Source organism: Pectinophora gossypiella, chromosome 14 (assembly GCF_024362695.1).
Source record: "Pectinophora gossypiella chromosome 14, ilPecGoss1.1, whole genome shotgun sequence".
NCBI classification, from domain to species: domain Eukaryota; kingdom Metazoa; phylum Arthropoda; class Insecta; order Lepidoptera; family Gelechiidae; genus Pectinophora; species Pectinophora gossypiella.
This window is the reverse complement of record NC_065417.1, coordinates 1,321,774-1,335,681: the sequence shown is the minus strand read 5'-3', so window position 1 is coordinate 1,335,681 and position 13,908 is coordinate 1,321,774. Positions and strand designations below refer to the sequence as shown.

Genomic DNA, 13,908 nt, shown 5'->3' with positions numbered 1-13,908 from the left:
AGATTGGTTGGATGAGGAGCGAAATGAAAATTAAGATGGTTTTAGTTAGTTTGGTTTTAGCAAAGTTTTACAGAAAGCTCGGTGAATCGTGGATACTCATTACATCTTGTTATGGATGTAAATCTGGCTACTTAGTCCAATAACGGACTATCCATTCTACGTTTCCCAAAAAAATATAAGTAAATGGCGTTTTTAAAATTTAACGTGATGAAAATTAAATGAAAATTATTAAAAAAATAAATAAACATTAAATTATGAAATGATAATTATTATTTTCTTTTACAATAAAGTCTTAACTATTGGTGGATTGGGCTCTCCATTTAAGCGACATAGCTAGCATAGTGTTTGGAGGCTCTTCCATTATAACATACAAATTGTCTGTAAACAAAGCAGTATGGTAGGTACATACTTTACATATTGCAAAAATAAGTACTATGGCTTGCAGATAGAAAATATATCAGCACACCCAGCCTAGAAAATACCAGGAATAAAAAAAGAATTAAAAAATCCCCGACCAGAAAAAAGTACGCTAACAGCAGACCCGCTCAGTGGTTCCCACTAGGGTCGATTAATTCTTTCAAATATTTTTCCTCTCAGACGACGCCCTGAGCCAAGGCTCGCGCCCAACTGGGCACCCTCAGGCCTGTTGTCTTAAACGTTGTACCGGGTGAGAGCCTTCAGCGCTCCCCATTTGTCCGGCCAAGTAGTTAATGCCATCTGCGGCAAATCTACAATAAGTCACGTCAAAAAAAAAAGCTCAGTGGTTCCAGAAGACATTTAGTGTTTCAAATGTCAGATCCTACATAAGCTTGCAAGCAAACTGAGCGTATAATATTCCTATCACACCTAACAAACGACCTGATGACCTTGAAGACCGAACGAAGAACTGATTTCCACCAAACGTAGCTAAGAACACTCTCAACTGATATACCTTTCAAACAAAAAAAACCGCATTAAAATCGGATCACAGACACATACACATTTACACACACAGACACGTCAAACTTCGTCGTTTTTGCATCGGCGGTTAAAAAATGGAAAAGGAAAGGGACGGGTAATCGATATACATAAAATTTATGGAACACACGTCAATTTTAGGCAGAAATTTAAAAAACCCTCCCAAAATTTTATATCAACCAATAATCCGACAGGATTAAGTTGATAGCACACGTCAAACGGGTTGCATATCAGCGAGATGCCTAGTTTATTTGCTCGGGTTATTTTTTCATTTTAAAATTAACAATTCTCCATCATTTGTCCCTTTCCTTTTCGGCGGATAAGAAAATGACGAGCATAACTTAAAATAAAATTAGCGTCTGCAAGAATCGAGCGCCGGATCAAATCCCGGTACCGGAATTGCATCAATGAGTTATTCATTTACACGGCTCACCACCTATCACTTTTTTTTTGTTTTTTGACATGACTTATTGTACATTTGCCGCAGATGGCATTAACTATTTGGCTGGATAACGTTGGTCTAACAGAAAGCTCGGTGAGGCGTGGATACTTTGTTCATCTCACGATGCATGTACCTCACCTCTACTACTACCCTAATTGGGATATTAGTATAATTATTATGTTAAAATTAAAATATTAAATAATTCAAAAAGTTTTTTTTTATGTCTTTTATTTAATAAAGGACTTGGTACAAGAATAACGACCATGTCGTCCTCGTAATTAAACAGTAAATAGGAATTATTTTACATGATAGAAGCTTATTAATATAATTGACAATTTATTCAGTAGCTATTCTACTTCCAATACCTAATTTTAATTCAAAAGGTTACTTAGCGTAAATCACAAACGCAATACAATTTTACAGCTTGTTCATTTTTTGAGATTTACGTGGTTATCATAATTAAAACACATACTTATAACGGGTTCTTATCGCGTCATTATCAGAGTTAAAACACATAATACCGGGTTCTTACCGCCCCTATCCCTGATAATAACGCGGTAAGAACCCGGTATTATGTGTTTTAACTCGTACATTATCGAAATGGAATTGAAAAGTGTTGAGTAGTTTACAGTAAGACAATTCTGTCGGCGGGGACGGACGGAGACTTATTTGTCTGCGAGTGTCGACGGCGTGTAGGTGTTTAATTTCTCTTTATTGCCTCTCAGCGATTTGTGTACTACCGGTGCCTAAAGGGTTTAGAGTGAGAAGCGTTCGAGATTTTCAAATTAACGAGAGTCGATTTGAATTTCAATTTAATGGTCTGAGTGCTTACCAATCTTTTCAAACCGTTTGAAACCGTTAAGCTTGTTGATTTTTATTTCCGTTCTTAGCAAAAAACTATTAAGTATTTTTAGTTAATGCGATTAAAAGGAACGTATTTTTAGAACATTAATTAACTATAGAGGCATAATTATAATTACAGAGGAATATAAAACAAAGTACCAACATACAGGGTGTTAGTGACATTGTAACCAATACGGAGGGGGATGATTCAGACCATGACTCTGAGTTGATTTTAAGTGGATTTTCCTGTCGGAAAATTTGAGTGTTTTTAATTTAATTTATTTATTTAATAATTTATTGTACACAGGATAGAGCACAGAAAGGCAATATGACAACATGAGGAGAGACAAAAGGCACAACTTATTACTAACAGAAATTTCTTCCAGTAGGCCTTCGAGTTGCCAATAGTAGCGGTTTACTGACAGGATTGCAGACAGACGAATATCCGCGATCCGAGAAACGGATACAAAAACTTGGCTGGCCACGAAACGGGCGGTTTCATTTGGACAAAAAACAAATCAACATCGAAATATAAGTAAGCTTTGGTAAAACTATCAACTATCGTGTGCTGAAGTATAAACAAGTACACATAAATAATTATTCAGTACTATTTAGTAGGAAATAGATACCTACTTGCTATGTATCGAGTCATACACTTGCATCATACACGTCACACACGCAAACAAATCACATTCACACAGCATACACTCTCCACACATTCAATTCACCCCACCACACTATCACGAATTAACGAACAAAAATGATAACGGTCAGCCGCCATCCGATGCATGGTGACATTTCGGTGCCTCAAAGGCTTAAAAGTCGTCATAGCTTCCGCATCGTCCATGTAGCGTGGAAAGTAGGGAAAAGAGTTATGGCAGTATCTACATAAGGTACCCGTTGAAAGTAGGTAACGTCAACTCGTAAGGAATATGTTCCATTCATAGTTTTAATGTTTAAACTTGCGTCGCCATTTTAGTAGCCAAACCGAAGGCGGGAAATTCATTGCGATCGAAAAGGCTGAATCCTTTTGACTGGAGTACGTATCCGAACAGCTCCTCGGGCGGAAATAAGCAGCCCGGATTTATAAGTTTATTTTACTTTTTAAACAAATCCTCGCGGGATTTATCGGTTTTCAACAAGAAACTACTCGCTAGTTTCTTGGGAAATGTAATTTAATCGAATTTATAGTGACTACAATAAATGGGGATTTAAATTCTGAATGAAGTAATGGTTTTATTGTCTTGCTTGTGTGGAATCGCTTTAAACATACTTACAAAAGCTTACTTTACGTACATACCCAATGAGTGATTCATTTAGTCGAGAAAATATGGGTGCCAAATGTCTTATTTTCAAACGATAAGTGAAAATACGGGTCCAATTGATAACCTCCTTCTTTTTTGAAGTCGGTTAAGAAGATAGGGGAACCTATAAAGATATAAGTTTAATATTTTCCGTTGAAAACCCACCCTCGAGTGAAAATATATTTGACAGTTTCTCATACTTGACATATTGCCTTACATTCCGCCATCTAACGCGGGGTGATTCGATTTTCCGGTCGTTTCCTTTAAAAGTCCACGGAGGCAATGGAATCGGGGCATACAGCCAAGTGATCCTCCAAAATTCACTCCCGCTCACTATTATCCGAGTCAGTGGATCGCGAATTCGCATTCTTATGTAAAATGGCGTCATGCATTCAGCCAGTGCGTATTCAGATCACGCGTTCCAATCTCGCGGGTGTTGATTTGAGCGCGTATCCGAACGTGGTCGATCAACATGGCGGATTGGCGGCAAAAGTTTGGTTTAGAATTCAGGATTTATTGAGATTGAATTGTATTATTGCCTGAATAAAAAAATCGTTTTGCTTCTCTTTTATTTGGGAAACCATTACCATTACATGATCGTATCTTTAAGTAAGTACTTACTGCTATTTTTTTGATGTAACTTACGTAGATTTGACGCACATGGTATTAAATACTTGGCTGGACAAGTGGAGAGCGCTGAGGGCTCTTACCCGGTCTATTTTTGCAAATGACCACCTATTTATATGTAAAATGCTTACTTGCATTTATTGCAACCCCAGTCGCATTTTTTTTTGCAGGGCTGGAGCCTAGCAAAACCGACATTTGACAGACATAAAAAATATAATATATATTATAGTCGTCCATATGCTTCGTGGCTTAGGTCTAAACAGGATTTTGCTTTCAAGATTTAGGATACAGATAACAAGGTTTATCCGGTTTAGGCCTAATTTAGAAAATTAAGTTACTAGCCAAGGTTGTGCGGTCCTCAGATCTTTGCCTGTCTTATTAAGTCGCAGTGTGAACCACGACCCTGATATTCTACAGGCCCTGCCGGGTGAAGCCACAGCGAGTGAGGTTGCATATCCCTTTCACGACGCTACTACACGATCGTGCGTTCAACTTTAAAAAAAAATTTTCGCGCGCTCAATCAACTTTAGGGGACCAGGACGGTACCACACGATGGTGCGTCTAGCGCAGAACGAACATAGCCACGAATTTTAGACCTGAGTGAAATTGTTGCGGATCACGACACATTCCAAGATGGCGGTGCACGTGGTCGACGCGCGTGGGAAAAGTAAGTAATGATTAACAATATGTTTAACAGTGAATGACTAGATTGTTTGTGTGATTTTAAAAGGTGATTAGGTTAAGTTAATTAGACAACTATAGCTGAGTCCATACTTTCATCGGACACGAAGATATCGGAATGTCAAATCAAACATGCACGATAGTGCGAGTTCGGCTTTATCGCATCTATCAATTTTTTTTGCTCAATGAGAATGAAATCATTTTTTTTATGTTTTAAATTGCTATAAATCCTTTTATTTTTTTTTGCAGAAAAAAAATTAACCTCAGAGTACTTACTTGAGTTGATAGGAGATGGGAACGAGTCTGAGATAGAAGATCTAGGAGATGAAGAAACTCATGAAGAGGAAAGCATTGATGCTGTACCAGATCGGGTGGCGGGCCTGTCGTATTCTGATGACGAAAGTTCTAACAGCGAGCAAGAAGATGAAACTATCAACATTCAGGGACCTGAAAGAATACCTTCTAGGCCGAATGCAGTATGTGCTGGATCTCAACGTGGTCGCAAAGTTTCACAAAGTGCTCGAGGGGTTTCGCAACGAAAGCGTGGTGTTTCTCAACGTGGCCGCACTGTAATTCGCGGACATCATCTATCTGACCGTTCTTCAAGCGCATCGAGCACATCTCGTGACACTTCTCAGTACAGCAAGAGGCAACGCACTAGTAGAAATAATCAGCTGCCTGACTCAGCTGATAATCCGCCACGCAGTGATCTCGCTCAGTCCGAGGTTGCTCAACGTGACAGGGATCCGTCTAGGCGAAGGCTATGGAAATGTATTCCGTTTGAACAAAAAGAACACACTTTTCCGTCACGAGAACAACAGACCATCAGAACGCCTTTAGAGTACTTTCAGGACTATTTTGACGATGCATTTTATGAAAAAGCTGCTTTCTGTACGAATAACTATCATTTAAGGAAAACAGGGAGGCTTTTACATACCAGTGCTGTAGAAATGAAGAAGTTCCTCGGTGTACATTTTATAATGGGTTGTATACCTTACCCACGGATCCATATGTATTGGAGGAAAGAAATGAGACTGGCTTTAGTAGCAGATGTTATTCCAAGAGATCGACTAAAGCTGTTGCGCACAAGTTTTCATGTAGTGGAAGAGGAAGTCGCCCCGGTGGGTAACAAAAACAGTCTATGGAAAGTACAACCGGTATTGAATCAGGTAAAAAACGCATGTAACAAAATAGAACGGCAACCAGGTTACTATTCCATAGATGAGCAGATGATCCCTTTCTGCGGCGTGTGCCCAAAAGGTTTACGCCAAGTCATAAAGTCGAAGCCTCGACCCACCGGATTGAAAGCCTTTGTTGCCACAACGAACGATGGTCTAATGCTTGACTTTGAAGTCTATCAAGGAGCTCAATCTACATTTACTGATAAATCGCTGGGTGTGGGTGCATCAGTTATCTTACATCTTTCTAAATCCATTCCCCCAGGAAGTTGCATTTACTTCGATCGGTATTTCACGTCCATACCTCTCTTGGAAAATTTGTCTCAAAACGGCTTACACGGCACAGGAACGGTGATGATGAATAGAATACCTGACAGAAAACACATAACTTTTAAAAAGGATCGTGAAATGAACCGAGGAGATTCAGAACAGTTCGTAAATAATGGGTTGGTAGTTGTGCACTGGATGGACAATAAATCAGTTTTAGCGGCGTCCAATTGCACCTCGGCTGACAACCATGTATTCGTGAAACGATGGGACAAAAAGAGGAATGCATTTATAGACGTCAAGCAACCCCTTATCATTGCTAATTATAACCGGAACATGGGAGGAGTTGACGTCCTCGACCAATCAATCGAATATTATCGAACCTTCATGAAGACCCGGAAGTGGACGTTGAAGGTCATCTTACATTTTTTTGATCTCGCAGTCGCAAATGCTTGGCGTTTACATAAAATACACTCTGAGACGGCTCGCATACATAGAGGTCAAGTCTTTGACTTGCTTCAATTCAAATTGCAAGTAGCTGATGGCCTTACAAACACACCTGATCGTCCGAGACCAGAACAAGATGCTGACGAAAACATGGAAGGGATAGAGGTCCAAGCTCCAGAAAATGACGACCCAAATATTCTAGCGAAGAGATACCGTCCATCGAATGTACCTTCAGAGGCGAAACGTCATGACGGTTACGAACATTTTCCGGTTTTTGACGAGATCGAAAACCCTCGTTCCTGTAGAATGGAAGGTTGTTCAAGCCGATCCAAGATAAGATGTGAAAAATGCAACGTGTACCTTTGTCTTAACAGAAAAGGCAACTGTTTCACGTTATTTCATAAGCAATAAATAGAAGATAAGTTTTCTAAGATTTTATTACAAAGTGATTAAACCAAAATGTTTATAAAATTATTGATCTCAAGAAGAAATGTTTAAAAATTATGTTGATTTATTAAAATATAATTTAATTACAGAAACTAATAAATAATTACGACTAAACAAGTCTTTTTAATTCCTTTAAAATTACAAAATTACAGATAGCAAATGTATACCTAGAAAAATTGAGGTAGACAAAGTAAAGCCGATATCGCACTATCGTGACATGGGGTTTTCTCAGGGGGGGGAGAGGGGGGAATTTTATTTTTATTTTTCTAGGACCACTTTATACTCAGATACTTAGAATCTATCATCAAAACCAGCTGCACAGATATTTTTTTTTCTCGGCCTGAAAGGGATATTAGTAGTCAATGTTTGGAATACAATATTCTTCGTATATTTAACTTTCTTAATGTCATTCAAGCAATTTTCTTTGTCACAGACAGAACAAGAAAACGACCAACAACAGTTCGTCCGAAGGGTAAAATATTTAAATGCCACTGTTGCAGTTAGAAAAGCATATTACTTTTAAACTAATTTACATAAGAATGGTAGCGGAAACTAATTCCCGGGCTGTCAGCCTCCAGGGAAGGGGTAAAAAGTTGGATGGCCCTCTTTTCTCGCCCTTACCTTACTGTATGATTTTTTAGACAGTTGCGTTTTACATGTTAAAAAATACTTAATGTGAATTATGGAAATAGAAAGAACGATGCAGCGTTAGCGGCCGATATTTTAAATTAGATTTTTTTGTCTAAAGGGAACTAGGTACTTATTATTTAAAAGTAAAATTAATTATAATTATCAGTCACACAAAAGAAGAAAAAGAAGTCTTAAAATAAAATGACATATTAGACCTCTTTTCATCAATATAATGAGATGTTACAGTTCATAAAATTATACTAAATAAGTTTTGCCAACATAAGCTCACGCACGACTAGGCTAGGTTTATTCGTATGTTTATGTCGTTGTGCAATAAAGTATTATTGATTGACTGATGATGATTTTGCTAAATCATGGCAGGTGTAACCGTAGTGTACCTACTTATTTTTTGGGACTTTCCGGGTTACGTTCACCAAAAACAATATAGATGGCGTTGTACGGCTGTAACGTGGTAATTATCTATTCTCTTATTACTCGGGTACAAAATTATTCCAAAATACAATAATGTCAAAAGCATTTATAAAAATAATGTTGCTTGATATTTGGATCACATTATGTATAGGTGTATAGAATTAGGAGCTCGATGGCGCAGCGGTTAACGCGCTCGGTCTGCGATTGTTGAAGTTAAGCAACTTTCGCCAAGGCCGGTCATAGGATGGGTGACCACAAAAAAAAAGTTTTCATCTCGAGCTCCTCCGTGCTTCGGAAGGCACGTTAAGCCGTTGGTCCCGGCTGCATTAGTAGTCGTTAATAACCATCAATCCGCACTGGGCCCGCGTGATGGTTTAAGGCCCGATCTCCCTATCCATCCATAGGGGCCCGTGCCCCAGCAGTGGGGACGTTAATGGGGTGATGATGATGTATAGAATTATATGATCAGAATAATAATAGCTGGAAGATGTAATTGTGCCTGGAATAGAAAAAGGTCATCATTTATACCCATGAAATTAAACGAAACGAAGAAAAATCTGAACAGCGCCGTCTATATTGTTTTTAAGGAACGTAGCCCTGAAGGTCCATCATTGTAGTAGATTACTCATTGATTATATAAAAAATACTAAAGTTTCTATCTAAGGTGTAGGCCGAGGGCCGAGCTGAGAGGGCTGCGGCCTGCGAGTGCCGGCACTCCGAGTGAGGAACCCAGTGTAATTTGGCTCACGTACCGCCGACTCGACGCTACGTGCGCTAACTTGCCCAAAATCTGCTGCCCACCTCTACTATGAGGGCAGACTTTTCTTAACTCACATTAAATCCGCGATAGCCTTGTTCAGAAAACGCGTCTTCTTCTATCGTGTGGATTGTGAGGTGGATTACCAACCCCATCAACCCTGGTGTCAGGGATATTACTGAGCCGCCGTAGGCCCCTGACAAGACTCATGTAACGACTACGTACTTACATCAGTAAGTAATAACCGGACCAACGGCTTAAAAGCAACAACGGTAACAAGCAAGCGGCAACGGTTTGAATAGTTAAATGTACTTATTTTATTATTTATTTTGTTAGAATGCACTAACCCGCTATTATTATATTTGTACAAAATATTCCTGTACCCAAAGGTTGCCTGGAAGAAATTTCCGCATGAGCAATAAGGCCGCATATTGTGCTTTTCTGTATATGTTGTCATTATCTCTGTATTTTGTGTCCATTGTGCTCAATAAAGTATTTTATCTATCTATCTATCTTAACGTGCCTTTCGAAGCACGGTTCTTTTTACTTTTTGGACAATCAGGTGATCAGCCTGTAATGTCCTAACCAAACTACCGATCACAAAGTGTTTTTTTTTGTGTTTTTTTTTTGTGTGGAAAACGCGTGACTTACATCGTCTTGTCACGGGGTCGAATCCAGCCTCAGGCTTTAAACCACTGAATTCGAATTTATGAATTGGAATTCAATTTTGTATCAAAGATAATTGATATCACGTGGTTTTCAGCATTTGTGCCCGGTTAATGGCTATAGGCTCGCCCCCTGTTACATTGGGCTTAAACATAGTTGGCGAGGAGTGGATGTAGAGGTATACATATACTATATACCTCTGCCTACCCCCATGGCGGTACAGTCGTGATGCTGTTATGTTTCCCTTGGTCATCATCTCCTTAGCTAGCATTGTTCCGTTTTTCACAGAACCTGAAGATTTAACAGGTCCGGTTTTTTACAAAAGCGAGGCTTTTTGGCGGGAACGGGAACGGGACAGTTGCTTTCTTCATTGAATAATCTAAATAAGTAATTAATACGAAGTGGTGTTTTGTGGTTAATGATCGCATTAAGTTAGTCGGAAAACATTCGCGACAGTGTTATTATATCGGAGTATTCAATAAACAAAGTGTATCTACCTATTTTTGCTTCGTGCCAACAAGCCGCTTCATAACTCAAAAGTTTATGCGGACTTTTGAGTTAATTCGTTTGGGGTTCGGAGTAGGAGTCTACTCCGAGGGTGGGGACTTAGGTTTCATCATCATCACCTTTCATCATTTCATTAATCATCAAGAAAAAAAATATGTAAGACATGGCTGTATGGGCATAGTTACCTTTGCCTTACTCTTCGGGGAAAACCCAAAAATAAAATTACAAAAGCGACTGCCTGTCTGACCTTCCAACCCGCGGAGGGAAAACCAGCCCAATACAGGTTAGGTCACATACCTCCGAAAATGCATTTCTCGGGAATGTGGGTTTCCTCACGATGTTTCCTTCACCGCTGAGCACGTGATAATCATTTATGATCCAAACATGATTTCGAAAACAAATTCGACAATCATTGGTTTAGGCCTTTGCTGGATACGAACCTGCGACTTCAAAGTGAGAGGCAACCGTTCTACCAACTGGGCTACCACGGCTTTCTAATCGATACTTCGTAATGATTTATAATACTATCGCTTCACTTATTGTCACAAAATTATGGACAATGGTCACCTACGGGAGATAGACTGATCCCGCACAGGCCAGTGCTGGATTCGAACCAGCGACTTCAAAATGAGAGGAGCGTTCTACCAACTGGGCTAGGCTCTCTAATGTTTTCCTTGGTAAAACAAAGAATTGCTTCGTAAGAAACTCGACTTAACTGGGCTCGACAGTGGTAAGGGCGCCAGATTAATTTCCTCAAGCGCTGAGTTCGCGCCCTGCGGACTGTTTGTCTGCTGGATGTAATTGCATTCCGCTTTAATCTTTCCTTTATAGTAAATAGCTATTACTGCGGCTTCTCCCGTTTTAATGTCTTTGCAAAAGTCATACAAACTGAATTAATTTACTTACACCAACATTTGGTCCTAATCTGAATAGATTATTATATTCTTGTTGTTTTGACACACACACATACTCAAGCACAGCTTCCGTGGTCTAGTAACCACTAGACTAGCGTTGGACAATCTGGAGATCCAGGTTCGATTCCCGATAGGGACATTGTCGAAATCACTTTTAAGTCTGCAATTTGTATGGTAAGGGCTTTGAAAACTTGAAGCACCTGATTGATCCGGAAAAGTAAAATGATTTCATGCTTCGGAGGGCACGTTAAACCGTTCCGGCGTTTAGCCGTTTGTGGAGGTACAAACCCGCAGTGGAGCAGCGTGGTGGAGTATGCTCAATACCCGCTCCGGTTGTTTGAGGGGAGGCCTGTGCCCAGCTGTGTGACGTACCCATATAGGCTGTTTATGTTATGTTGTTTTGACATCGTTAAGTGTCGTCAACAAAAAAAAATATTTGTGATTGCTCTGTATCTAGTGTGTAACAAGTTGATGAATAAATATTCTCTCTTTCTCTCTCTCTCTAATGTTTCCCTTAGTAAAACATGGAATTGCTTCATAAGAAACTCGACTTAACATATTTTTTTTACGTAATGTGGTTTATGTACCTACCGGTGTAATATTTGGCTAATATTTTATTTTATTAACTGGCTCGTCCTCCCTTTAATACCATTTGTATCAACCTAAACAAATGACAACACAAACGGGGTCACCCAGCCAATCCACCCTGCAATAACAAGAGCACACTTGCTGCATAAACTACATGTGTTACTATGTCAGTACAAAGTATATATAAGCAGTAACGTAACTTGATAATATCTTATAAACTGCACTGTAGATGAGTACCTACTGTGAATGTTGGAATCGCATAATTGACTTTCACAAAATCTGATTCTTTAGAATATTCACTAGATCCTAAGACTATTTTCAAAGAGGTTTAATAAAGTGACTTTCAGCCTCACTCCTATTTTTCAACGTAACTTAGTGTAAATTTTCCGCAAATAGCATTAATTGCTTGACCGGAGAAATGGATAGCGCTGAGGGTTCTCACCCGGTAAGTACACAATTTCGTCGTGGAGATCCTTGGGGGAGGCGTATGCCCAGCAGTGGGCGTCGTACGGCTGATGATGATGAAGTACACAATTTAAGATTAAAAGGCCTGAAATGCCCAGTTGGGCGTCGTCTGAGGGGCCCACCATCGATCTAGAATATTGAGTACTAATATTTCCTTAGACCGTCAAGTCTACAGTCACATATAGTCATGAGCAATATAATGTACCCACTTTAGGACTCTGTCGCACTAACATATTTGACATTTAGTGAGACTTACAGTTCAATTTGTCAAAAAAGTTAATGTGACATGGTACCAAAGTGTTGACATGGTACCAAATACTTGTGACCGTAGATTTAAACTTATCGTAAAGATGACATCCTCTTAGACGACGCCCTGAGCGCGCGCAGTTCACGCCCAACTGGGCAGCCTCAGGCCTGTTGTCTTAAACGTTAGACCGAGTGAGCGTCTTCAGCGCTCCCCATTTGTCCAGCCAAGTAGTTAATGCCATCTGCGGCAAATTTACAATATAAATCACGTCAAAAAAAGTAAAGATGACACCTTAGCTATTTCTAAATGTTTTTTTGTTTATATTAGTAAGTACTCAATATTCTAGATAGGAGGAGCTCGGTGGCGCAGCGGTAAACGCGCTCGGTCTGCGATTGTTGAAGTTAAGCAAGTTTCGCAAAGGCCGGTCATAGGATGGGTGACCACAAAAAAAAAGTTTTCATCTCGAGCTCCTCCGTGCTTCGGAAGGCACGTTAAGCCGTTGGTCGCGGCTGCATTAGCAGTCGTTAATAACCATCAATCCGCACTGGACCCGCGTGATTGTTTAAGGCCCGATCTCCCTATCCATCCATAGGGAAGGCCCGTGCCCCAGCAGTGGGGACGTTAATGGGCTGGTGATGATGATGATTCTAGATAGATGGCGCCGGCGTCGGCTTAATGACGATACATAGATCGAAAGAATTTCGTATGGACAGGAGGGGGACCCGGTGGTGTAATGGTTGACACGCTCGTCCCGGCTTGACAAGAGCGCTTTCAAGTCCCATTCGAGTCCATTTTTTTTCGATTAAAATTTTCTCTTTGTGAGTTTCCTTAAGCCCGGATAAAGTGATGTAAAAACAAAAATCTTTGATAATTCGACGGTAAAAAGCAATCCTGCTGTAACCCACAAAATGCAAAATGTTCACCAGAGCCCAAAAACTTTTGAAAAATTTGAAAAAAATTCATATCTCCTAAACTATTATACCTATAAATGTGATTTTTAGAACCAAAATGTATTTTTTGATTATCTATCAAGACAAATACCTAAAACTTACTAGAAGTTAATTTAAGCCTATGTTTGTGTGGGTTACAGCAATCACACTTTTTTTTCTGTTACACAAAGTTGCTGTAAATGAAGCTGGTAAATGTATGGGCCACTCAAAATCAAGTAATTTATTTATACGCAAAATTGCTGTAATTCACTTATAATAACTATTCCTATATAGCAATTTTGATGTAAATGTCTTAAGTCTGTGTTGGCTGGTGCACTTAATTGTCTTAACTAACAGAAGTTGTGAAATGATAATAAAATTAAAATGATGTAAGTATGGAATGACATTTATATGAAGTCATTTTAAAACGTTAAAGAACATAAACCCACTAATAAATAGCTAAATTATGAAATTAAAAATTACCATCTTGCATACACCTAAGCAACAATAGTGTACTCCAACCGCTTAAAGTGTATGCAAGATGGTAATTTTCCTGTAGCGTGCTATACTATTTAACAGG

At 39.3% G+C, this 13,908-nt stretch overlaps 1 protein-coding gene across 1 annotated transcript; it reads left to right on the top strand.

Moving 5' to 3' along the window:
• The first annotated feature begins 4,629 nt into the window (after window positions 1-4,629).
• LOC126372455 (piggyBac transposable element-derived protein 3-like) lies at window positions 4,630-7,540 on the top strand. Its single transcript, XM_050018222.1, has 2 exons — window positions 4,630-4,840; window positions 5,104-7,540. The coding sequence occupies exons 1-2, from the start codon at window positions 4,807-4,809 to the stop codon at window positions 7,155-7,157; spliced, it is 2,088 nt and encodes a 695-aa protein (XP_049874179.1). The 5' UTR covers window positions 4,630-4,806; the 3' UTR covers window positions 7,158-7,540.
• Window positions 7,541-13,908: the final 6,368 nt, after the last annotated feature.